Source organism: Gambusia affinis, linkage group LG03, assembly GCF_019740435.1.
Source record: "Gambusia affinis linkage group LG03, SWU_Gaff_1.0, whole genome shotgun sequence".
Classification (NCBI taxonomy): domain Eukaryota; kingdom Metazoa; phylum Chordata; class Actinopteri; order Cyprinodontiformes; family Poeciliidae; genus Gambusia; species Gambusia affinis.
This window is the reverse complement of record NC_057870.1, coordinates 8,212,861-8,237,323: the sequence shown is the minus strand read 5'-3', so window position 1 is coordinate 8,237,323 and position 24,463 is coordinate 8,212,861. Positions and strand designations below refer to the sequence as shown.

At 40.6% G+C, this 24,463-nt stretch overlaps 1 protein-coding gene across 3 annotated transcripts in view; it reads left to right on the top strand.

The window, feature by feature from the left end:
- ncor2 (nuclear receptor corepressor 2) overlaps positions 1 to 24,463 on the top strand; it is a 115,611-nt gene that overhangs the window by 31,461 nt on the left and 59,687 nt on the right. For all 3 annotated transcript variants that reach the window (XM_044111355.1, XM_044111357.1, XM_044111356.1), the window contains exons 2-6: positions 5,218 to 5,413; positions 6,144 to 6,259; positions 12,097 to 12,271; positions 15,599 to 15,781; positions 21,676 to 21,789. In XM_044111355.1, the coding sequence (XP_043967290.1) occupies positions 5,309 to 5,413; positions 6,144 to 6,259; positions 12,097 to 12,271; positions 15,599 to 15,781; positions 21,676 to 21,789 (693 nt within the window). In that variant the 5' untranslated portion in view covers positions 5,218 to 5,308. The remainder of the gene's footprint in view (positions 1 to 5,217; positions 5,414 to 6,143; positions 6,260 to 12,096; positions 12,272 to 15,598; positions 15,782 to 21,675; positions 21,790 to 24,463) is intronic.

Genomic DNA, 24,463 nt, shown 5'->3' with positions numbered 1-24,463 from the left:
TGGGGAATAGTAGAAAGCAGGGAGTCCATTCAATAATATCAGTTGCCTTGATTCTCTCTGCATTCAGTAATTGAAACGCCTGGATATTTGAATTTTCAGTCAGTTGGCTGCCAGCGGTGTCCAGGGGTCACCCGCTGGCAGCGTGTGCCAGTATTAACCCGGCGTTGATACTGGATACTCTTCAATGCAAGTGCTGGCGCTGTGAGCCGTGTGTAGGCTGACACGGTCCATCAGCAACAGGGAGAGAATGTTTGGTATAATCTTGTTCAAAGTGGAATGGAAAACAAACTTTTTATCTTTTTTCAGAATGGCAGGAATGAAGAAAACCGGACAAACCCAGCTGGAGGGTTTTCCCTCTCAGTTTCGGATTATCAAATGGTTCTGAAGAGGGCATTTTCTTATCCAAGTCCAGGATCCCCACAAAGTCCATATCACATCAGTAAGGGCAGCAAATCAGCAGCCAAAGCACACAATACTGAGTGGGTTTGAGGTTTCTCAGCCATCCTAATCAACATGAAGGATGTCTCATGCAGAATCCAGGGGCGTTGGGGATTCTTGAAAATTCAAATATGAAAGTTATTCCAACAAAGAATATTTGCACAATGTGAAACCTGTGGCTTAAAATGGGAGTAATGTTACATATTACATACTTATTTATTCTAAGCTTGTCGTATTAAGCAATTAATGAATCTCATGATGAATTAAAATGAGCTTTTGAAAGGCAACTTTGTTTAGAGACATCATAACCAGTTTTGTTGATGGCTGTGGCTGAAAATACTTTATTTTCATTTTATTTATTGTATTTGGTTATTTTTTATTTAGGCTATTGAAAATATCTTCCAGTTTCAGTTTGGAGTGTTCTTTACAACTTATGGGTTTTTGTGGGTGAACCTGCGTTATTGTGCCATTATCCACATATCACTTGAAAAGGGTCTTAATAATATTACCGTTTCTCGCAATAATTATCTGTTGTCCACCAAAAGTTATTGTGACAGGCCTCCATTATGCTGCATTTGTCTGTCGTCATGGAGAACGATGTGCTCTTCTCATAGCAGCCATGGTGGCGCTCTTTCGAGCCCAACAGCAATCTCCCTTGTGTGCCTGCCTAGAAAGTAGAATGTCTGCAAACAGCAACATTGTTCAGAAGGTGAAACTGTTTCATAGTGACTCTGTATCTCAGCAACTGCTTTTTCACATAGCTGATGGATTAAACTGGTGTTGTCTGACATGCTTTTGCCTGGAGCAAGTTGTCGTCTTACTATGAAGTAGAAGAATACCACAAGGTCGAAATTGGCAGATTTGCTGCATTCCGTTTAGCCTTCCTGTTGTCTCCTTTATGGTCTCACTCTCCTGCATACTGATTGAATCACAGATAAAGTTGCAACATCTCTTCAGAAATACAGTTTCTCTCAAAATAAATTTCTAGGTCTCATCCTTTGATTTGCTTTTGCTCGGAACTGACAGTGAATCCTCTTCTCTCAGCAACAACTTCCACACTGAGGAGCTTTGGTGTTACCTACCTCATGGCACTACTGTTTAGCTGTGGTGCATTAACCAGTTGCAAAAAGATTAGATTTCTCGTGGTTAAGGGGCAAATTGTCAAGTAGGTCAAACAGAGGCTAGTAGTTGTTTGTATTCTACTGTGAAAAAGCTGAAATCAATGAACCTCTATCTGGGTGATGATTGTTTTGTAGGAAGCGAACTGCAGCAACCAGAAAAGTCAGTACCTTCTTGATTTCTCTGTGCAATGTCAAACGTGGTTGTAGAGGCCATGTGGAGTATAGAGTGGCAGCGACACCTTTAGTTTCATGATTTGAAAAATACAGGCGTGAGAATACTTTTTAGCTTTTAGTCTGCGTAAAAATGTCTGTTTTATAGTGTCCTGGGTTAAAATAGTCATCTATCAAGGCAGTGAAGGGTCAGTTGGGAATGGCAGCTTTTTTGTCACTGGGCAAAATTGCAGTCCACTCAGAACACTTGATTGGGCTGTCAAGACTTCAGGGAGTTAGTCTTTTGGTCCATATTTCTGTCACTCTGCCTCCTGTTGTGCGCCTCGCATGGCAACAAAACCTGAAGAGGCAGCGGGGCGTCGCTTGTCAGAGGCTGAAAGAAATGGCAGGAGTCCTTATTTCTTTGTTGGCAAGAGCAACAGGGACACGTCACAAGCCTTAGTCAGCCTGGTAGTACTATTACATGCATGCATGTCTGCTTGAGAGTGTCACGGCCACAAGCTGGACGACTCCGAAGATTGTCCTGTTAGTGAAATTTAACCCAATGAACATTTGTTTTAAAGGTTGCCAAGAGATGAAATGATCTTCAGTTTATTGAAGTTTTTAAAAACATTACTCAGGGTATGTGATACTTATTATTGAGAACATATTGTTTCTATTCAGGGAAAATGCAAAAGCAAAGCATGAAGATTTCTTAAAGCGTGAAATGTTCAGTAGCAGGATGTGGCAGTGATTTTCAGGAAGTACGGTTGGACTGCGTGGTAGAAAGGAGACCAGTCTCCTGCTCTGAAATTGGGTATAGATGCAATTATATATTAAAATCCATTGTGCAGTTAGGGTAATAATGGCTTGAAATTTCTAATATTACAGAATATAGATGGTAATTTGAAACTGTAGAGGAGGGACAAACGTTTTACTTATGGCTGTTGCATGAAGGACAAATGGGAATCAATGTCTGGTTTATTCTCTCTAAAATGTCGATTCACATTGCTGAATTTCAGTTCAGCAGCTCAATTCAGTTCTTTACATATTTTGAAATTCTTTTATAGGTTCTTTTTTTTAAAAATTGTTTCAAAAGCTAAGTATGAATGAAATCTTTTTGTGCGCTCTGTTGCACAACGACTCTTATTTTATCTTCTGTATTTGCAAGACTTGTACACAGTAAAATCATACTATCTGTCCTGATTTACCTACAGAGACATACCAAACAGAATGTTCTTCCTGATTTTCTTTTTTTTTTTTTGCTCAGGCTTTGAGCTGACATTATTTTCTGTTTGCACTATGTTAGTTTCTCTTTAAGAAATATGAGAGGATTTAAAGGACACTGTTCAAAATGGTTGTGTCCAGAGTAATATTTGAAGTGGAAGCAGCTTACTTTAGTGCAGCATGTTTGACTAATATTGTATTTGGAGGTGACATTTTTACTAGCAAGAGGGATTAGCATAGCTAGCATTACTTAAACAGTCTATGTGAACAGCCTGTGTAATGTTATCTTAACTCTGACATTTTTGAATGGCTGCCAATTAGAGGTGGGCAAATGGACTTATTATACATTCTGTGGTACTATTGTGATAACAATAAAAGTGACAATAGGAGCTATTTATTACTGCTTTTCTAGGCAATTAAATGACTGTGACTGCATATTGTCATACCAATCACTAGCATCACAAACACAGAACTGCTCTTGAAAAACATACCGGATTGTAATGCGCTTCTTTAGAACACCAGTCTCATAAGCTGTGATTTGTATTACAAAACTGCTCACAGTAACTGCATTTGATAATACTGTAAACTGTATTTATATTTATCGATACTCTCAATAAAGAAAGAGTGGAGAAAATAGTAAAACTAACTGCCCCAACAATGCAGTTGGTTTTGGGGATGGTTTAAACATCAATAATTTGCATTTATTGTGATAACGATGAATCAAAATTCTTAAAAGAAATTTAGCATGGTAAACCATACAACAAATCTCCACCTTTCCTGCCAACATTTCCCAATCCAGCATAACAGACGTAAGTTGGAAGTTCAGACAGAACAAAATCGGGCAACTTTCAATACAGCCTTGCTGCTTGAAAATGTCTTTCTCTCACCGTCGTGCAGCCTGAATTAACCACAGGCATATCTAATTATATAATAGAAAAAGCTGCTAAACAGCTTCCACATTGAATAGGTATCTCGACCCGTTAGCATTTACTGTGATGCATTCAATGATAAAAAAGGTTGAAATTTAGAGTTTCAAACTGTCTGATCACCAGTCGGAAACTATCAGACAATCTGCCAATTGCTGCCACCAGGTGATTTCTCGTTGCGGTTCTATTCGTCTTACTGAGTGTTGCAACTACAGACATTGAAATATGGACAGGAATCAAGTTTTCTGATATTTGCATGCATCTTGTTTCAGTTTTCGTCAAAAGCCCGAAGGGATTTAGAACCTGGATATCTGGTTGAACGTACAAACATAATGTTCAGTGTTGTTGTAATGAAGGTTTGTGTTTGCGTCTATTGCAGTGAAGACTCCATTGGAATAATAATGCACAGTGGCTATTGCCTTGAGGGTATATCTATTAGCAATATATTGTGTAACCCTAATGTGAATTTGTAGGGAACACAGTCAGGCACATGGACTACAAACCTACAGTCAATAAGAGTTTACACATTTAGAAAAAAATTACAATTTCTCCCATTGACAATTTAGTTGATGTTTTGTTTTTCCAAATTTACTAAGATAGCCTTGGTGTTTTTACATAATCTGTACATTTTATTGCGCAGTAGCTCTCTCTGTTTTAAGTCTGCAAACGTTGTAAGGACCTTTTTCTGCATCTCGATGGAATCACGTAGGTGCAACCTTTGTGAGGTGCAATCACCTACGTTGTGTGCTTGACACAGTAAAATCCTAAGTTTTAGTCTTTTTAGGTTTTGCCACTGACATCCTTCTCACTAGTGCACCTTTTCTTAAACATGTAGTTCTGAATGTGTTAAAGGTCAGAGTCTGGATGTTTGTAGTAAAATGTGTAGTAAAAAAAAATGAAGCTTTTTCTTTTTTCGGGCATGTCTCTTCTCTGGCCAGAAGTTGTTTTTTTCTTTTTACTTCCTCTGATTGCTGTCTGTATTTTTGCTCGGTATCTGCGTGACCCGAGTGATCTTTGCATGCGAGTCTGCAGTTTCAGGACAGTGGGGCATTCATCGGGCAGTAGCGGAGGGCCTGAGCGTAGCAGGTGCAGGGACTTAGTCCTCTATCTTCGATGCGGTGGAAGGGGGAAGCAGCTGTGGGAGGAAGCTGATGATTCTCCGATATTTGATGTAGATAGTCACGCACACTTAAACCTCGCGGTGGCCAGCTGGTACTTGCCAGGTCGCACTAAGATCTTGCTCAACTTCAACAGAAGATTTAATAGCTTTATTCCTTCCATGTTATTGTCCACGATGCTTTATCCGAGACTTCTTCTGGTTTCTCAATTCAGTTTTTTTTCTTTTCTTACCACAGGTCGCAGGCTAAAAGATACGGCCCATAATGCATGGCACTTTCTTGACAGCCACACCCTCTCCCAGCTTGTAGAGGAAGCGGCGGTGCCAGCATGTCCTCTCATCCTCAGTCTGTGCCACCAGGCCGGAGAACTGTGGACTCACGGCACCTCCACAACCCTGCCACGCTATCCCTGCAGCTGCAGCGGCCACACACGGTAAGGAGCTTTTCACCCACCTCCAGCAGTTGGAAACATTTGTAGAGCAGAGAGAGGGAGTGGGGGGCAGAGGGGTCTCTCTCACTCTCTTCCCTTCACCTCCATTGAAAAATCTAGAGAACAAAGTGGTTCTCTAAATCGGAGAGGGCCTCAGTCCAACAGAAACATTGCTAAGTTTAGAAGGCGGCACACCGGAACGGTTTCCCCTCATTAAATGTCTTGGGTTTAAAGTTCATGTTGTGGAGTCGTGTAAAGGCCTTTCTCTATGTTTTCACAAACATGTCCTAATTATCAGGATTATGTGCAGACAAGCATCAAAAGATCGCGCCTCTTGTCGAGCTGTGAATGCATTCATGAGCTCCAGTGTTGCCGAAACCTGCTTTGTTTTTGCATGACAAATCTTTATCCCCCAGGATTCCCAGTTACACCTGTTGCTAATCCCACCGTTCCCACTTGTCATCACATTCACAACCTGATGCGGGTTGATGGGCTGTGTCCTGCAGCTCCGGAATGGCAAAGGCACAGGTTTAGAGTAGTTGCATGTTTCACCCCATTTATCCAAGACACCCAGGGGATAAAAGAGAATTGGAAATAGCTAAACCTCGCGTGAGAAATGTGTCTGCCTTGAGAATATATGTCATAAGACATGTAAAGAGCTTACACAAGTAAATATATGTAAATGGAATGATTTTAATAGTTATAAACTGTATTAATTCTTCATGTGTTCCAGGAAGTGGGACTGGTTGACTACCACTCCCATCATGCCAGGGACTACAGCTCTCACCTGACTCAGCCACATCGCCGTCGGCCTTCCTTACTTTCAGAGTTCCAGCCTGGGAATGAAAGGTAGAAGTGGTTTACTCGTTAAGTTCATTGAAATGTATTAATACTCAGTGTATTTTACAACCACACATTTCTATGCGTTAGCAGGTAGAATCCAGACTAGAGTTGTGCACCTCTTGCTTAGATCAATGCCTATTCATTTGTTAGAAATGCACAAAGATAGTAGAGACGTTCCCCAAAAGACTTTCAGCTGTAATTGTAGTGAAAAGTTTTATTTTAGAAAATCATGCATGATGGCTCCCATGTCACAATTCTGTTTGTGTACATCAGTTGAAGGTTTTTAGTAAGACCTTTGCAGTTGTTGTACACCAACAAGTAGTAAAGTACAATGGCTGTGATTACAGATACTTGTCAAAGTTTTAATATCATGATAAATTTATTGTCAATTATTTCGGAAAGTGAAACTTGTATATTATACAGCTTCATCACTCGTCGGGTGAAATATTTCAAGTCATTTAATTCTTGAAATTTTGATGATTATGGCTTAGAGAAAATAAAAACCTTCAGAAAAATAGAATATTGTGGAAAAAAAAAAAAGATTAATTGGAAACTTGTGGTGTCACCAACTAGTTAACTGAGAACGGCTGCAAAGTTTTCCTGCGCCTCTAAATAATCTGGGGGAAAACTGGACACATGTCCAGAAGACAGTCATTGACAAGCCTCTAAAAGTACTTTACTGATTAAATCAACTTGTTGGTGCTAAAATTTTGCGGTTTGCTTTGATTTATTTCTAGCAGGTTTGCCTGCTGAACGGAGAGCCTCATCCCATCTGCATTTTTCTGCAGCATTGTTCTACCAAAGCCTCTGCCCGTTAACCCCCCACGCCCCCGCCTTCTCCAGAGTAATCCTTATGTAATTGGTAGCCGCGAGCTGTTCTCCTTTCATAATGTTGTGTCAAACGCTTCTGCAGGGCAGTGGGGGCCTGAAGAGATTTTTCATCTTCAGTAAACCAACTGTAAATCGCAAATGAATAGTACTTTGTTTCTGCATACCCGGGGCTTGTACCTGGCAATGTTCTGCGCCGTTTAAATAGAGATGGGTTTTCGAGGGCGAGACTCGATGAGCACCTATGAATGATTCATGTGCAGGATGTGAATTTTGCATGACTCGCAGAGAACACGTCACAAGAAAATGTCTCCTCGGATCAGTTTTTCTCCCCCCCCCTCAATATTTTCTGACCCAAGGTGTTCAGCAAGCGATGAGCTCCGAGTATTGTTTTCGCATCCAGGTATAGGAGCAGTGGGAGCCTTTCAGGGCCGAGTCCTCCAGGTTTGACGGCAGTTGTAGCAGCAGATGGTAGAGTGACTGTAGCAACGTAGGGCTGTTGTGTTGATGTCTTTAAGTGTCAAACGGAATTATAGTCAGAATTTTAATACACAAATCTGTACACCGGTGATGCTTAACGGCTATTAGTCTAGCCTGTCAGCACGTTAACGCTGGGTCTCGGCCCCCACAGAGGGAAAAAAACACACCATACTTCAAATGCTACCCAAGAGCTTCTGATTCCCAGACACACTTCATTCAGTCATTTGTGCTTTGGCAGCCTCCCAGAAAATGACTCGGTCCATGTTTCTGCACTACAGATGCCTTCCTGTAACTTCTTGCAGTGAAGCAGGGAATTAGCTTTTTTTTTGTAGATGAAAGAAAACCATCATCAATATATAGCATACCTCCAGCCCACATTTCTTTGTAGCAACTATGAAAAAGAGCCCCAGTTATATGCTAGCAGGCATCAGGGGGTGGGCAGTCTTTCAGAAGAATATCTAAGGCTTCCACCATTCCTTCAGAGGGCTTAGTATCCAAACTGAAGGCCACATTCTGTGTTTTCATTCAGACTCTGAATTCTGCTGTAATTCTGGCCTCGGCAATCCTTTGGACTTTGCTTTGCTTAGATGTGTGCTTGTCTTTTTTTTTTTTATACATCTCAGTAACTCTCTCTATCTCTTTCCTTGAACTACTCTGATTGTTGTTCACATAGAACTTTCAAAGATCTTGGTCTGGTTTTCTCTGCGAGGATTTTCACCTCCTCCCTGCTCGTCGTGCACAGAATACAAAGCGGCAATGTGCTATTTTGCTAATGTTTGAAATGTAAGCTAATTATAGGCCAGAAACCCACAACAGAATAATCTCTGTAGTGCTTCTTGATACGTTTCATCTTTATCCTCACTCCAGGCACCAGTCATGACAACCTCTTCATATCCAGTGAATATCATCCATGGTTCCTGAAGAGAGGGCTGGCATTTTTTTTTTTTTGTTTGTTTTGCTGGTACTCTTGCAGTAACTATTATAAACAAATGTCCTTCTTAAACCAAAGAAATGACACTTTTTAATGAATCCTGCAGCTTGCAACATTATTAGCAACTAATTTCGTTTGTTGTTTCTCTGAACCTTTTTATTTCTGTTTGCATTTAAATGCTAAGTTACCACAGTTAAAATCTTCCAAACTGTAGTATGATTCCAGGTTCAGACTTGCAGTGGTACACTTGACTTTTTCAGTTGGGTGTGTCCACATATTTCACAGCTTACATACGTACCCAGTAGACCTGTGCAATGTGGCTTAAGCGACTTTTGCTGTATGACAGCACAATTTTCGGGCAGCAAGCAAGACGTTCCACAGAAAGCTCTGCTAATCCCCCTCGTTTGCTTTTGCTGCACTTCTTTAATTCGCCGCATGTCTACAAAGCCAGCCTGAGAGTTGTTCTGAGTTGGGGAGGGTCAGTGGAGAGCACCGGAGTTGAGCCGTTTTTCATTCAGTGTCATCAACAGAAAGAGAAAAGGGCCGGAAGAGACGATAAAGCCGATAATTAAAATGACGTTGATAGTTTTAATTTATCATACGATTAATTGATTTATCGTTTATCGCGACAGGCCTACCATTGACTAAAAGTTACTTTAGCATAACACTTGAAATGCATCAGCATACAATTTTGCATCCAGGCATTTTCTAATTGGAGTGACTAATTTCTAATGACATTAATATCTGGAGGGAGATATATATTTGCAGCGTTAACAGTAATCTTATCGCAGTTTTACAGTTATAGTTATGACTTAAAACACTTATTTCTGCGGCTGCAAAATCAATACAGTATATTGACTATGAATTTTAAATATGTTAAAACATGGTTAAAACACCTGCTAAAGCATCTATTGTACAGAATATTATGCCTTTTTTGCTGGTTTAAAGATCAACACTGCTAGTATTAGAAACTGATATTAGCATGGCTCATTAGTCAGATGTCTCGCTAGTAACCTGCAGTCAGTTGCTGAGCAGACGTGCATTACTCAGCAGATGTGGCTATCTTTATAAAAGTAATGGGAGTGGCTCTTTGAGCTTCTATAATACGGCTGTCGGCCTCATCTGTTTTTTGCAACTAGAAGTATTTCCAAACAGCCTGATTTAATTTCTCTAGAAGTGTGGGAAATGTGTAGAAACCTTTTTTTCTGTCTTTTTTTTTTTTCTGTAGCCAGCTGGCCGGCAGCAGTCGGGGAAGGTACATGCTGTAACTTTGTTCTCCGTATTACTGTAGCAAATGCCTCTGTCGCATGAATAAGTAGACTTTAAGTCGTCGAAGCAGCATGATGGAAAACCTGAGAGCTTTTTGAAGGAGCAACTCGCTGAAACCTCAGGATACTTCCAGAGCGGTAACCGGTCCAATCCTAATGATCCACATCGAGGCTCCATTTTCTTTCTCTATCTCTGCCCATAAACCACAAAGCATCCCAAAATCAGATTGTTTTCCACAAAAACATACATAATTTATTCCTTTATCTAGTTTTTATTATCACACAGGACCTAAACCCTTATTGTCCTCTGGTAGTAGGCTAATGGGCCATTTGGTACTTTGCTTTCTTTGTAAGGTTTTATTCATTCCAGCTATGGCTACCTCAGCCAGGCATCTTGCTCTGTTAACCATCCCTGGGTTTACACACAGCTGCAGAGCTGCTCCTCTGGGGAGCAGTGAAGGGATCAGCCTCTACACAAACACCATCAGGCTCTCAACAACAGGCTGCTGTCTACACACACTGTCTCTGCTCTTGTCGTAACGGGGCCCGAACCAGTAGGAAAGTAATGGAGCCGCTGAGGGAAGTTGTGATGAGCCCCCCCCCCTCCTCAAGCTTTCCCCCCAGCTTCCACACACATCTTTGTCTCGTCCTTCAGACAAATCCTCCCTGGGGGCGAGATTATTCTGCATGCTCAGAGGAGGTAGACGGGGATAGATCAGGGGGGCTGGAGTTGGGTGATGTGACTATGTAAGTGCCAAACCTCATATGGAGATCCAAAAGTGTTCCAGCAAATGAGTGAGAAATTACTGTCAAAAGCGGGGAGGCAATTGCCATGTGTCCCATGGTCACCCACATGGCCCATGTCCCTTACCATGTTGGTAACGAACATGGGCCGTGTGGGTGATTTTATCTTTGGGTTTAAAGCGCCAGTATGTATCTTTTCTTAAAAAAGATATGCTTTTTACATATATATTAAAATTGTCACCATGTACTCTGTGAAAAGGCCGATCTTTTCACAGATCTCTTGTCGGTTTCACAGACCCGCAGAGATCGGTCTTCCTCCCTGAGCTAGTGTTGTCTGAAGAAATGGACCGCTACTGACCAAAAAAAAAAAACCAGTCAGAGCCAGGAGTAGGATTGTAGCGCTGCCAATCAAACGTGTGTACACACTGCTAAATGTGCTAATGACAGAGAAACAACATAATGTTACAGGAGCATCTCACTGGTGGCCATGCTAACTAGCCTTAGCATTCATGACGGGGTGTGCTAGAAGATGGGTAAAAGGAGACAGAGGGTGCGAGCAGCATGCCCATGGCACAGCAATTATGGTTGTGTTCATTCTCTTCTTTTTGCAAGCCACCTCCGTTTTGACACCGACAGCAAGGGCCTTGACCTTATAGCTTTTGTCTCCTGGGTGGGGTCGTGGGGTAAAAAAACAAAACAACATTCCATTCGAAAGAACAAAACGTCGTTTAACAAGTGGCTTAATGAAAGTATCAACGTCTAGTCAAGTGAATTTTAACATTTGCGGAGAACTCCTTTTCATTGCTTATTTTAATTTCCTTTTGGTTATTTTTCACCTGGCTCCTGTTGATTTGAATGTATGTTGTGACTGTAATTTAACTGAAGTAGCTGTCTCACTCAGCATGAGACAGCTACATTACAAGGGTTTTGTCTAAGAGAAGGCATTTGCTGATGCAGAGTCCTGGTCTGTTAAATCATTCAAATAAACACCGAGTATATGCCTGGTTTTAAATCAGGAGTGTTCTAACTCTAATACCAGTCATTTGAAAATATAATTGAATGCACTCTGCTACATCCCTGCTCAGCATGCTGAGTTGACGTTGAGAATGAATGGCAACAAAAGCTCCCTGCCATGCGCCTTCTGTCATTTCATCACAAGAAAAGTTGCCCAAAGACGAGTTGGATTTATGAGCTTTCTGCTGCAGAACACAACAAAATAACTCTTCTGAGAAGCCAGTCTGGATGGACAGAAACAGAAACAAACACTGTTTACAATTGGCTTGATCACCATTTGTTCCCTTTTTTCACAAAAGGCATATCAGTTCGGTACAGTGGGCCGTGATTTTGTTCTTATTTTTTAACATAAGTCTATTATGAAATGCCACCCAGCTCACTTATGTGGTGTTTTTTTTTTGTTGTAGTTTAAGCTGCAAAACACTTCTGACTGTATTCAGAAACAATACTCATCCACAAATATGGCAATGCTAAACTTCTGCGCAGCTTGTGTCCAGCGCCTATTAGTTGTTAATTAGTAAAAAGCAATAACCAAACATAAAAACCTTTTTGCTACAACTGTCTTATCTTCCTTTCAGAGGACAGGAGCAGCACATGCGTTATGAGCACATCTACCTGCCAGAGGCCCCCAGCCAATCAGAGGTGGACTATGCAGAGATCAAACGTCCTCGTTTGGAGATGGGATCAGACTCTCTGAGGTCTTTGTCCCACCGGCAACCGTTACCTCTGGGAGGGGTTGAGGACATGACGAAGGTGAGTGACGTGTACAACACATGGTAGGCAGTATCAATTTAGTGTATCATACTGAGTTCACCCGTAAGAACTGATATTAACCAAGTTCTATTAATTTGGAGGATTTGGGATTTAAGGTGCACTCACAACAGCCCTGTTTAGTTTGCTTTAACCGAACCCTAGTTCATCCTAGAAAGTCTGGTTCGTTTTGGGAGGTGTGAGTATCCAATCGAACTCCAAAAATGCAAACTCTGGTCTGCCTACAAACCTCGGTCGTTTTTGGTTGAAGTGAACACTGACGCATTTTTAGACGCCAAGCGGACTGTAAACCCCGCCAAAAAGGGGATTCTGGGTATATACAACAAAACAATCACAAGAGTCTATCACTGGCGAGACAAATGGCTTGTGGTCTTTTACCAGAACAAAAGAGGAATCCTACACCCGCTAAAATCTGATGCTATTACATTTTGCCAAGAAAGAAGTCGCGCTTGTGTCTTCTGAGGTTTTTGTGTCGTTTCCTTCAGCGATTCTTGGTGCAGCACCACTACAGGTGAGGATAGGAACAGGTTTCTCAAAGGGGTTTGGGTCATTTGACACAGTGCAGTGTGAAAATGAACTGCACCAGGTAACAATGATTGCAATTTTGGCCGCTAATTGAACTGCGTCTACCAGACTATCAGCTCTGAAAACACCCTACAAGATGATCCTTAGAAGTGATAATGCAAAGTTTAGATTCTGCCTCTGTCCCCCCCGCCCCCGAAATATAAAACCGTATCTGTTTAAGATCTAACTTATTTGGATAATCCGACTAGACTCTTTAAGAAACCTAAAGGATTTCATAAGACTTGTCGCAGCAGGGGATGCAGAAGAGGATTCTGCTCTAAATCAGAGATGGATCTTTGGAGCAGCAGCAGGAAAAACCAAGGGAGTTGTGAAACGGCAATTAATAAATAATAGCGCTGACCTAGATTTCAAAAGACTGGAAGGAATGAAGCTGCGAGGAGCCGATCAGAACGACTTGCTTGCTGTGTGGAGCTGCTGATTGCGAGGCTTCCCTGACATGACAGAGTGCCTCAAACTGCCAGGAGAGGCAGACGGCCAGAGAATGGTAAATAGATACAGTAATAACAAAGAAGGAGGGGGAGGGGAGAGTATTCAGGAATCCTTGTGCTTTCCCTTAAAGCAGAAAGAGCTGTAAACCTGTTACATAAGTGGAGTCAGATGCAATCACTGCTTGGAACAAGAGTGCAATACAATAGCTTGGTAGAATGCAGGAAGCAATGTAAAGAAATGGCAAAGGGCAAGCGTAGAGAGGCGTAGATAATGGGGGAAGGGTAAAGGGAGGACTTGGAGACTGACAGGAAAAGAGGGAGTGAGCCAGTAGTATCTGACAAAGCTGATGCCTGGAGCATGACTCATATAGAATGGGAAACAGGCGGCCAGAAGCAACAGCTCTGTTGCTGTACGCCAGAATCTACAGGCAGAGACAGTCTGCTGCTATTTGCACTTCAGTTTCAAACTTTTTTTTAAATTACTATTATTAATGCATTTCAAATAATCTCAACTGAGAAAAATGTTGAGGATGGGGTAGAGATGTTGTCTGGACTCCCTGCTGACTGCTTCACATTAAGTTGTTGCTCTTTGAATTCAGAACATGGCTCAGATCCACAGGTAAACATGTTGCTCCCTCTTTGGCTGAACATACCAGTCAACAAAAAGTGGATGACTTTTATTGTTTATCCTTAAATACATTTTAACCTCCTTAATTACATTTAGTTGTGTTTTCAGAAAACTAGTCAAGGATTTATAAGCAGAAGTGAAATGTTTTAGGATTTCTAATATGTCCTCAGATGTTTTCCGGGATGCTGAGTTTTAACACGGGTTACGAGAACGGTGCCTTGATTCACACTCGGTGTTGTCAGATTAGACAAAGTCAAAACATCCCGCGAGTGCTTTTTCCTAGTTTGACCTTTTTTTTTTTTTGCGTATGTTTGTTTCTGACTCACTGGCTTTGGCAACTGTGGGCTTCTTAATCTAGGACAGCCGCTCAACATCCTCTGGCTCTGACATTTTCAATCACAGCAGGTCTACAAGGCTGTAATGCCGCCTGCCTAGTCCAGATTAGCCCACTTACATAACCTTCATTTCAGATGTTTAAAAATAACGCAGAACAAAACCCAAGCTGGATGGCTCTCACTCCTACACGCACACACACACACACACACACTCGTATGGAGGACTGGTTCCACCATGGCCTCATATATTTATAACGTCAGAACAAACACCAACACAGTCGTTCACGGGGGAACAAATGAATTCTTCCCCTCCTGCACAAGCGTGCCCATTACGTTGTTTTGTCGATTCACTTGCTAATATTGTTGTCAGCTTCCATGAATTAATGCTTTGTCACATGTACACACATCTTAATGAAATCTTTGTAGGGCTGCAACTAACGATTTGTTTTAGTAATTGATTATTCTGATGATTACTCGGTACAAAATGGCACATTCTGCAGATTTTTAATTTAGCTACTTAAGCAGTTTTAAATTTAATATTGGAAATACATTAAGCAATAGAAATATACAAATGTATTTTTTTAATCGCCTAAAATGCAATAACATAGCATTCCTTTAGTTTCGCTTGATCAGGTGTAGCAAAGAATGCATCTGTAGCTAAAAAAAAACAAATACTTGTAACATTTCTGCTTAACTTAGCCTCTATACAGTGTGGGGTTGATCTTTTGATTACTTTTTGCATTGAGTGCTTAATAAGTGGAAAGCAAAAGATGATTAACCCTCCTGTTGTCCTAAAATAACATTTAGTGGATCTTTGGGGAGTTTTAACACAGTGGCGGGTCATTTTGACCCGAGGACAACAGGACGGTTAATAGGAGAGTTTCTTTTCCAGAATCTGAACCAGGTGAAGCTAAAATGCCACTTAAGGAGTTTTGGGTAGATCGAAACAAATGTTTCTTAAATGCAAAATGTAAACATTTTTGTAATTTAATTACTGCTTTTTGTATGTTCTTTCAGTAAATGGTCTTTGTCTGAGTCTGTATTCACCAGTTAACGATTAATCCATCACTAAATTAGTTTATGTTTTTTTTTTTTCAATTATCGATTCATCACAATTTATCCGATTAATCGTTTCAGCCCGATTAGAAAGCCTTTGCGTTATTGATTTAAAAACAAATGTGAGAACTTCCTTTTCAAACCTTGACTCAATTATTCAACACTGACTACAGATTCTTTAAAACATATCTTCCTGTTTTTGAGACCGTTTCTCTTGATGTGAAAATCTCTCTTGAGCCCGATGTAATGTTTATCTTTGCTACCTTGGGGTTCACAGGAGCGTGGAAGTGCCATCGGGAAGCTGGAGCCCATCTCGCCGGTGAGCCCAGTCCACATGGACACCGACTTGGATCTGGTTCCGGCTCGATTCTCCAAGGAGGAGTTGATTCAGAACATGGAACGTGTGGACAGGGAGATCACCATGGTGGAGCAGCAGATCTGCAAGCTTCGCAAAAAGCAGGTCCGTGCTCCGTGCGATCTGGCGGTAGTTGGAGATAATTTCTCTTCCTGGTACCAGTAGTTCCAGGAGGTTCTCACCCAACTCAGTTTCATCTCTGTGGCAGCCATAGTGTTGATATCTTCATCCTTTTGTCTAGTTTCAATAGCCTGCAATAAGATTTATTTAAGTGATTGTTTTTTTAGCAACTTGAAAGCAGAAAATTTGTTGAAATACTGACAGTATTTGTTGTCTTTCTGATCTATTTTCTTTAAACAGTTATTCATTTTTTATAATTATGGCCTTAGTAGGAGTTCCTAAATCATAAGATATAGTCGTATTTTAAAATGTGATATTATTTCTAATTTGGTGTATAGCCTGTGAATTGAGTAGATTTTGTTTTCGTACCATTTGCCTATTTCTGAGCTGTGCTTGGAGAGGAATAGATGTATTTATTTTCCATGTCTTGTGAACTCTTTGTCTTGATTCCTTTTTTTTATATTTTTTAAGTGAATTCTTTTTTCAGTGTGGTTCCCCTTTCAGTCATTAACTGCCATTTGGATCCAATAGGATTTTATGTTTTCGATCAACTTAAATTAGGCTGCAGTTTATCCTAAGCACTATTTATGACGGAAAACTCAACAACCTATTACAACTGGCAGAGTAACTGTGGAAATACTTTTTTTCCTCCCCTCAGTAGGGACATTTAAGCTGGTCAGACTTGATGGGAAGATAGGTGGAAAATCAAGGAAGTAATCTAGTTAAAGGCTGCAAAAGACTTGAAACCAGGGCAAGAAGGTGACCGAACTCCAGCACAACGTTATGGCTTAGAAAAGAGAGTGGCTCAGTCAAAGTCAGGACTTTATATGTTGTTCAACTTACGCTCTTCATCTAGTCTCACTCAGTTTGAGTGATTTTGGAAAGAGGAATAGACAAAAATGTAGGTGTGATTGTAGGATCTAGATTGGACTTTATCACAAAATGAGGAAAAGTTTAAAGGGTGTGAATACTTTTGCAAAGAGCTGCAGAGTGAATTTCTGCATTCAAGCATCTGTGGCTTGTTGCTCGCTGTACTTTGTTTATGCTGAACAATTTTCGGCATCTGCTTTTCTTCCCTCTCTTCCTTTTTCTTTTTTTTTCTTTTTGTTATGCAGAAAAATCTGTTTAAATATATATGAAGCTATAAATAGCAGCTTCCTTTAGGGAGCCGAAGCATGGTGAACATTTTGTTACCATGAAACAGCTCATATCGCCGCCAGACCTGCCACGCTGACTCCCAGCGGGCTGCATAGGGTTTTTATAAAGAAGCTGTATGAATAAGTCGGCTTTCATCCATGCATCTTACATATCCATCAAACATGCTGTTACATCAGACTACTACTTTCTACAAAATAAATGCATAAAAATAAATCCGTAAAAAAAGAAATAAATGCAGCAATAAAAATATGTCAAAATACAAATAACTAAATTAATAAAAATTGAATAAATACGTAAAAATTAAATGGATAATTATATATGTAAAAATAAAATAAAACTAATTGTGTGTAAATGCAGATAGGTAAATATAAAAATAAATCTGTAAAATACAAGTATATAGACATAAAATCAAATATGGAAAAATACAAGTAAACTTAGAAATCTAATTTAAAAAATCTGTAAGTAAATATGTAAAAATAAAATAATATCTGTAAAAATAAGAATAAATCTGTAAAATAAAAGAAATTAAAATTAAATGTAGAAATACTAACAAATATGTAACAATAAATACATAACAATAAAAAGCGTAAAATAAAAATGCAAGTCAATATTTTTAAAAAATTGTTTCAAATTTTTTATTTGTAATTTGTAAAAATAAAAATATGTAAAAATAAATATAAGAAAGTTTATGTATGGGGAAAAAACTGCTTAATCTAGTTAATCCTTCAATTGCAGCTTTGGCACCCTTGAGGAATGACAGATAAAGATGTGATTACACCTGTGCAACGTGTTGCGTTCCAAAGATTTCACAAGAAAAATCTTATCTGCTGTGGTTGGTGGGTTTAGCTCACATTCAAGGACACCACCTACATTTTCACAACGTTTCCGAGTTAAACAGCACGTACGCTGTATGGCGACCGACCCGTTTTGAAGTCTGGTTTCACTTCTAATTATTCCGAGCAAGAGAGGGAACACCTGAGATGGAAAAGAAAGTAAGCCCTGTGGAGAGGTTCATCAAAGCTTGGTGGAGGAGAGCAGAAGCCTGGCAGAACTTGGACTAAGCCAGGAGGAACTCTTCAGCCACTTGAAAGCCGCAGGGCCCCCACTGTACAGGGCCAAACCAGACCTCAGACATTCTGCCTGGGTTGCTGTTGGAAGCCATTTCCCTGCCTGGGATGGCCCTGTATGTCTCTTATAGAACTGCTAATTTCAAAGTTATTGTTCAGTCCTTCAATCAAGAATGGACTTTAGAAACATCCCAACAGGAATATATCAGGTCGTTCAAGAATATTTACGCTTTAACCAAAAAGATGAAGCGAAGATAAATGTTCTCTTTGGTGAGTAGAAGAAACGTCTGATTCTGAAAGCTTTGGATGATTAAAAGCTGCTCTCAGAACAAATCTGCATCCCCCTCTCAGGTTCCCGTAATGGAGAATGTTTTTCCGGATATTATTACAGTCCAGCTCGGGCTGAGCGTTTAAACATCTGCACTAATCAAGTGGCATGATAAACAATTTTTTAAAGAGTTTTGGCAGATTAAGTGAACGGGCAGGAGGCAGAGGTTAGGTTACAGCCAGTTTGTCAGCCAAACTCATGACGGTTGGTTTATTTTATTTTACTCCGAGGTGGGTTTGGAAAGGGAACAGGGGGCGTGTCTTCGTGGAAATGCCGGAATTTGCCTGACCAGATGCTTAACTAGGGAAATCATGGCACAAGATGAGCCAACCTATCTTGGACCATCTTGAGGCCACCGTTACTCCACCCTCTTCTGAGGGCTTGTGTAGATTAGCTATTTTTCCAGCGCCCTTTTGCCTCATTTCTACTGGTGGGGTTGGTGCGTATTCCGAAGAGCATTTCCGCCACCAACTGAACTCTCACTTTCAGACCTGGTTAAACCTAAACGGCTAACATGGCGTCATACTAGTGCGACAGCAACTGTGACGCTCTAGTATGTCTCATTTTTATGTCCACCAATCAATGAACTGTGTGGTGTGAGGCCAGTAGCTTCGCCCTAACTACACCGTTCCTACAACTAAAAGGAACACAGAAACGGTGTGCGCCGTTTTTGCAATAAAAACGGATAAAATGGCGTCCCGACCCGTACCGTACCGCTCAGTGGAAACGAGGCATTTGACACCCAGACTCAGCCTCCACATAGCTGGTCACAGCTGATTACATACACTCTGCTGCTTTTCCCTCCTCCCCAACCCACACCTTGCAGTAAATTTATCCAAATATTTTCTGTGAGTATTTCTGGAGGTCACTTTTCATTCAATGTTTAGTTAAGCAAATCCCTTTTAATTTACACCATTACAATGTGTTTGGTTAAATGTTCCTGTATGTAGCTGAAGGTTTCCATGTTGTAGTGGAAAAAAAATTGTTTTTTTGGGGCTGCGGGTACATAAAAGTTAAAATATTAAGACAGTCGTCATTTTAATGATTGCTCACAGAGTACAATGGAAGCCTGGTTCCCTTGCATTAAAGCTTTTGTCAAATGGTTCTTGTATAGATATTATTTCAAATTTTTTGGTTGGTGTTTTCAGAAATCTGTGAACTAATAGGACTGGATTTTTCCTGAGTACGACCACACAGTATGAGGGAAAACATGACATTGCAATATTATTCTAGCATTTTTCAAAGGTAGTTAACCTAGATCCTCTCCACTGCTTGCTTACGTTTCCAGTTTTCCAGAGTTTGAATGCATGTCAGCTGTAATGTTTTGTACTACCAAATATTACATCTTTGCAGTTTGGATATTGCACTTATTAATATTGCGATGATTGCAATTCAGTACTGGATTTGAAACTCGCTGCACCACACCTGGATTGTAATATTTTATCATATTGATCATATCCACCAAACTTGTCTACCATAACAAACGTCTGAAAATCAGCCACTGTCTACTTTTTCCTCTGAGGGCTGACAGACGGACTCGCCCATACGTATAAACTTTTCATTTATCTTTGAGAAAAATGCTAATTAACAACTTGCATGTAGTTGTTTTGTTTGGGGTTTTTTTCCCAGTAAAATAAGGTTGGAACATTGAAAGTGTTGTGATCTTATAGCACCTAACAGGGTCACTTATGAAAACATTTGGCATCTGTCAAAATTGGAATCGGCAGGTTGGGCTTTTTAAAGATCTGTGATCGGCCAGAAAACTGCAATTGGTGCACTTGTAGTTCTTTCACTTACTGGCTGAACTCCTCATGTAGCCAGTAAGCCTCATCATTTAGTTCTCTAAAGTTTTTAGAGAACTCTAACTTCAAGTCAAACTGGATTTGTCTAATCACTATTAAAACCGTCCTGGTTGCAGTACGTCATTCTCTTACACCAATACAACTGCCAGACCTCATTTGTTGGAGGTAATGGAAATAATTTGGCGCTCTGGGTAAACATAATAATGGTGGCATAAGGAGACGACTTTATGGGCTCGTTTAGTTGATGTAAATGTCTTTCAACCCCCTGGGTTATAAAGTCACTGCTTTGTGGCTCGCAGCAATACAAACCGATCACTGGTGCAATGAATGAATATGTTCTTTAATACACATAGGGCTGTAACTATTGAATATTTTATTAGTATTTAGTCATTTTCATTCAGGTAATTATTATTTTAATTATTATAGACTTGATTGGGCCCATAACCAGGCCTTCATATTTTGATGTGAATGTGACAAAGATCAATTAAGTATTTTGTTTTATTTCTCTGTATTGTGTTTTTTAATCCAAAGCCAAAATCCACATTCAGAGCCACCTTGTCGTTTCATCTGCTTTTTCCATTATCACAGTTCCCCGTTTGATATTTTTCTCCCTCTGTACCTTTTTGTTTATGCACATGCGGTGCCACTTGTTCTACGCTCCCACTGTAAACATCGATTTTATTTGCTCGAAAAGCCATTTGAACCAGGAATACGTCTGCCTTCTGTTTGTGCAGTCTTGTTGTGCTAATCAAATTCAGTTTTGCTGCAGAGTATATTAACTCATTTTTTGATGTAACTCCATAAGTGTGGCATGTTTGGCCTCGTTCTTCAGTTTGTTTTTTTTTTTGTTTTTTTTTTTGCCCCTTCCTTGATCACACATAATCTTAAGTGGCAGAGTGCAGCGCCACGCGAATAGCGGCACTGGTGAAACGTGTCTGCCATCAAGTTGAGCCATCCTATGAAAGATTTATCTCCTAAGCTGTAATGTTGTGTAGTTGCGTTAGTTATTTGAAAGAGTAGTCTTGGCTCTACATATATAGCCATAACCTACATTCTATAAGCGTCACTTTTTCATGTATGTCACAAAAAGCAATAAATCAATTTATCGCATGATAAATTAAAATGAGATAAAAAATCTCCATGTGGACAACAATCATTAGAGATGCTCCCCTCAGCATTTTGAGGAGCGCTGCCAACATTTGACACCCAGCATGAAGTAGTTAGTTTGCACTTCCTGCCGCTTTTGCCCGTTTCGGCTGTTTTGTTGATTTACTTTGGATCTTTTAGATATTTTTCAGTTTCAGTTCTAAATATTCTTTAGAAATTAAAGAAAGTATTATCTTGAAAATTGTCTCAAGATGGCAATATAATAGTTTATAGCATTGATTTCTGGGACAATTTGCCATCCAGCGACAGTTGCTATTGTGACAGGGATACCTGTAAACAAAAACCGTCGGCTGTCAATATTTTCCCCGTTACATATAATGGAAAAGTTATCTGATCTTTTTTTTGTGTGCGCTGCAGCAACAGCTGGAGGAGGAAGCCGCTAAGCCCCACGAACCCGAGAGGCCCATCTCGCCGCCACCCAGTGAGGCCAAGCACCGCAGCCTGGTGCAGATCATCTACGATGAGAACCGAGTAAGTGGAAGATAAACACTCAAACAGGCGTGCTTAATCTGCTGCCTTACCCCTTTGACCCATATTCCTGGGTAGCTCAATATGGCCACACTCGATCACATTCGCAAAGTATTCATTACATTGAAACGGCGGAGAGGTGGGGCCATGATATTGCTTTTCACGGCTGCCGCGTGACAGTTCGCACAGTAAATGCTGTCTGTACGTGCTGCCTCCCCAGAAAAGCAGCAGTCTCTTACTTTTTTTTTTTCTGTGAGATAAATCCTCAAAAAATAAAATAAAAGCAAAACAAAACTCAAAGCTTGTCAAAATGTGTTCATGTCATACCTAACCCCTCTTACTTGTTACTGCCGTGCAAGGTAGGAATGTTGCCTGAAAGAATATGCTACTAAAGGTCAACATGGCAAACATGATGAATCAGATGTGTTGACTTCGAGAGGCGCACGCACAGTAGAAGGTGACTCACGTTTGCAGTGACACAACCCTTGATCTTTGCTCTAAAATATTTGGTATTAATCAGCCTCTTAATAGAGCAATGCTTCGTAAAAACCTAGCAGGAAATGTTGGCCGCAGGAAGTTGAACCACGGAGCATTGCCGTGATTCTCAGTGCTCTCAGTCCCCCTTGTGGTTAAAAGCTGAGGTTTCATTTTTGTAGGAACTGCAAGTTCAAAACTGAAACTCTGAAGAACCTATTGTAATTTATTTTTACTTATTTTTTTTTTTACATATCCTGCATATATTTTAAGCTAGGTAATTTTGCACATCTAGGCAGTGCAGTGTGCAGAAAATTCTCTCAAAATGGACAATTATAGTTCAGCCCAAACTTTGGCATTCTCTGTGTATAATAAAACATACTTTGCATTGCTGTGTGTCACAGAGAAACGGCGGATAACCGCTGAAATGCCTTCAGAAACCCTTTTGGAAGATGCACAGCGCGCGACTTTGATTGTTTCCGTGGTCAGCTAAAACGCAGCCCTTCCTTGGAACAGGAGAACACGGCAGATGGCGCAAGTTAGAAAGTGACTGGAGCGTGCAGTCTAACCTCTGTAACACTTCCCTCTGACTTACATGATGCACTCTGGCCTGCTGCCATCCAGCCTCATTGTGGCGGTCAAACCAGGCTTGAGCTGCTTCTATTCTAAGTCACACGCTCCTGCTTTACTCATCGCTTCTGCATTTCTGCTATTTACAACTCCACTCGCGCCGCTGTTTAATTGTCGCGATCCGATATGCTAAATTTGAGTTGTCTTCAAGGGAGGAGGGGCATATTGGGTTGTAAATAGAAATGGTAGCCCATGGTGTTTACACACGTGGCTGGAATTACTTCAGCCTCAGCTCTCCCTGTCTCCACATTGTCATCTGTCCCTTTGGGGCTGACAGTCACAGGCTCTTTCAGCCCCATCATCAGACCCCTCAGAGACGGCTCAGTTCATGTTCATCCTTCCTGCATTTGGAACGCAATCATCACGGACATGGAGATGAGAAAAGACATGGAGCTCCTGTGACTCCGTTGCGTTTATGTCTTTTCGATGTAAAACTAGCTTTGCAGTTTTTTTCCCCCCCCCTGCATTTATCCCTTTTTCTTGTTTTTGTTCCCAGGATTCCCTTCGGTGGGGGTTTGGGATAATAATCACTCGGGGAAGCTGCAGAATCAATCCCAGAAATCTGGTTTCACGTTTGCTGGAGTCGGATCATGTGACCTGCAGAAAATGTTCCGTTGGCTCCTAGCTTTACGAGCAGCAATAACGCGAGCGCCGCTGTGGTGAATCTGTGTGCCACCACCGGGGGGCATGATTGAAATGCTAAATTCATCCTCCTCACTTCTGTCTGCTTACAAACATGAATGATGTTAACGAAGCACCAGCACTTTAATTAATTACACTCTTACGGAAAACCACAATGTTTTGCCTCACATTTCCCCTCTCCACTTTAGTTCCATAGATATTGCTTTTTCTTGTTTTTTTTGTTTTTTTTCTTCTTCTAAAGCTACTTCAGTATCTCACAGCTTTGTTTTCAAATTAGCTGAAAGTATCACAGTTCGGAAATGAAGAGAAATCCCACACCCCTCTCCCTCCACTCTCGGAGGATGAAAGTCTTCTTTTAATAATTGCTGCTCATTAAGTGCTGCTGCTGTGAGCATGCTCTCTGAGGCAATACTCTGCAGCCTGTTACACCTACTCACTGATGATGAGGAAGCAACATTTGCATTTAATTGATATGTACAACGTGTGCATTGTGTAAGGCTGTGGTTCTTTTCTTTCCTTGCTCGGTGGATGCACAAGGCTTTTATTCAAAAAGGTTCGCCTCACTTTTGACCCAGTTGTAAGTTTGTGTTCACTCAAGATGTGGCGTTGAAATGGTCATGATTTTTATCACCTTTTCCCTGCAGTGAAGCATGTCTGTTAAAAACATGTAGTTGAGGCCAGGGGTGCTCACTGTGCGGCTCCTGGACTATTTGTGGCTCTTGGAAGGATTTTCTGTGGCCCTTGATCACAATTCAAGAAACTTAAAAGAACATTCCAGTGTCAAATTTGTTGGGAAGTCTTTAAGATACGTTGCAGCTAAATTAATAGATTTAAAATGGAAAAGCTAAGGTGCACACAGGGTGTTTTTCCTTTTATTAGCACAGTTACGGTATGGACTTAGAATTGTGATAGTTTGCGATACTTTTGTGAT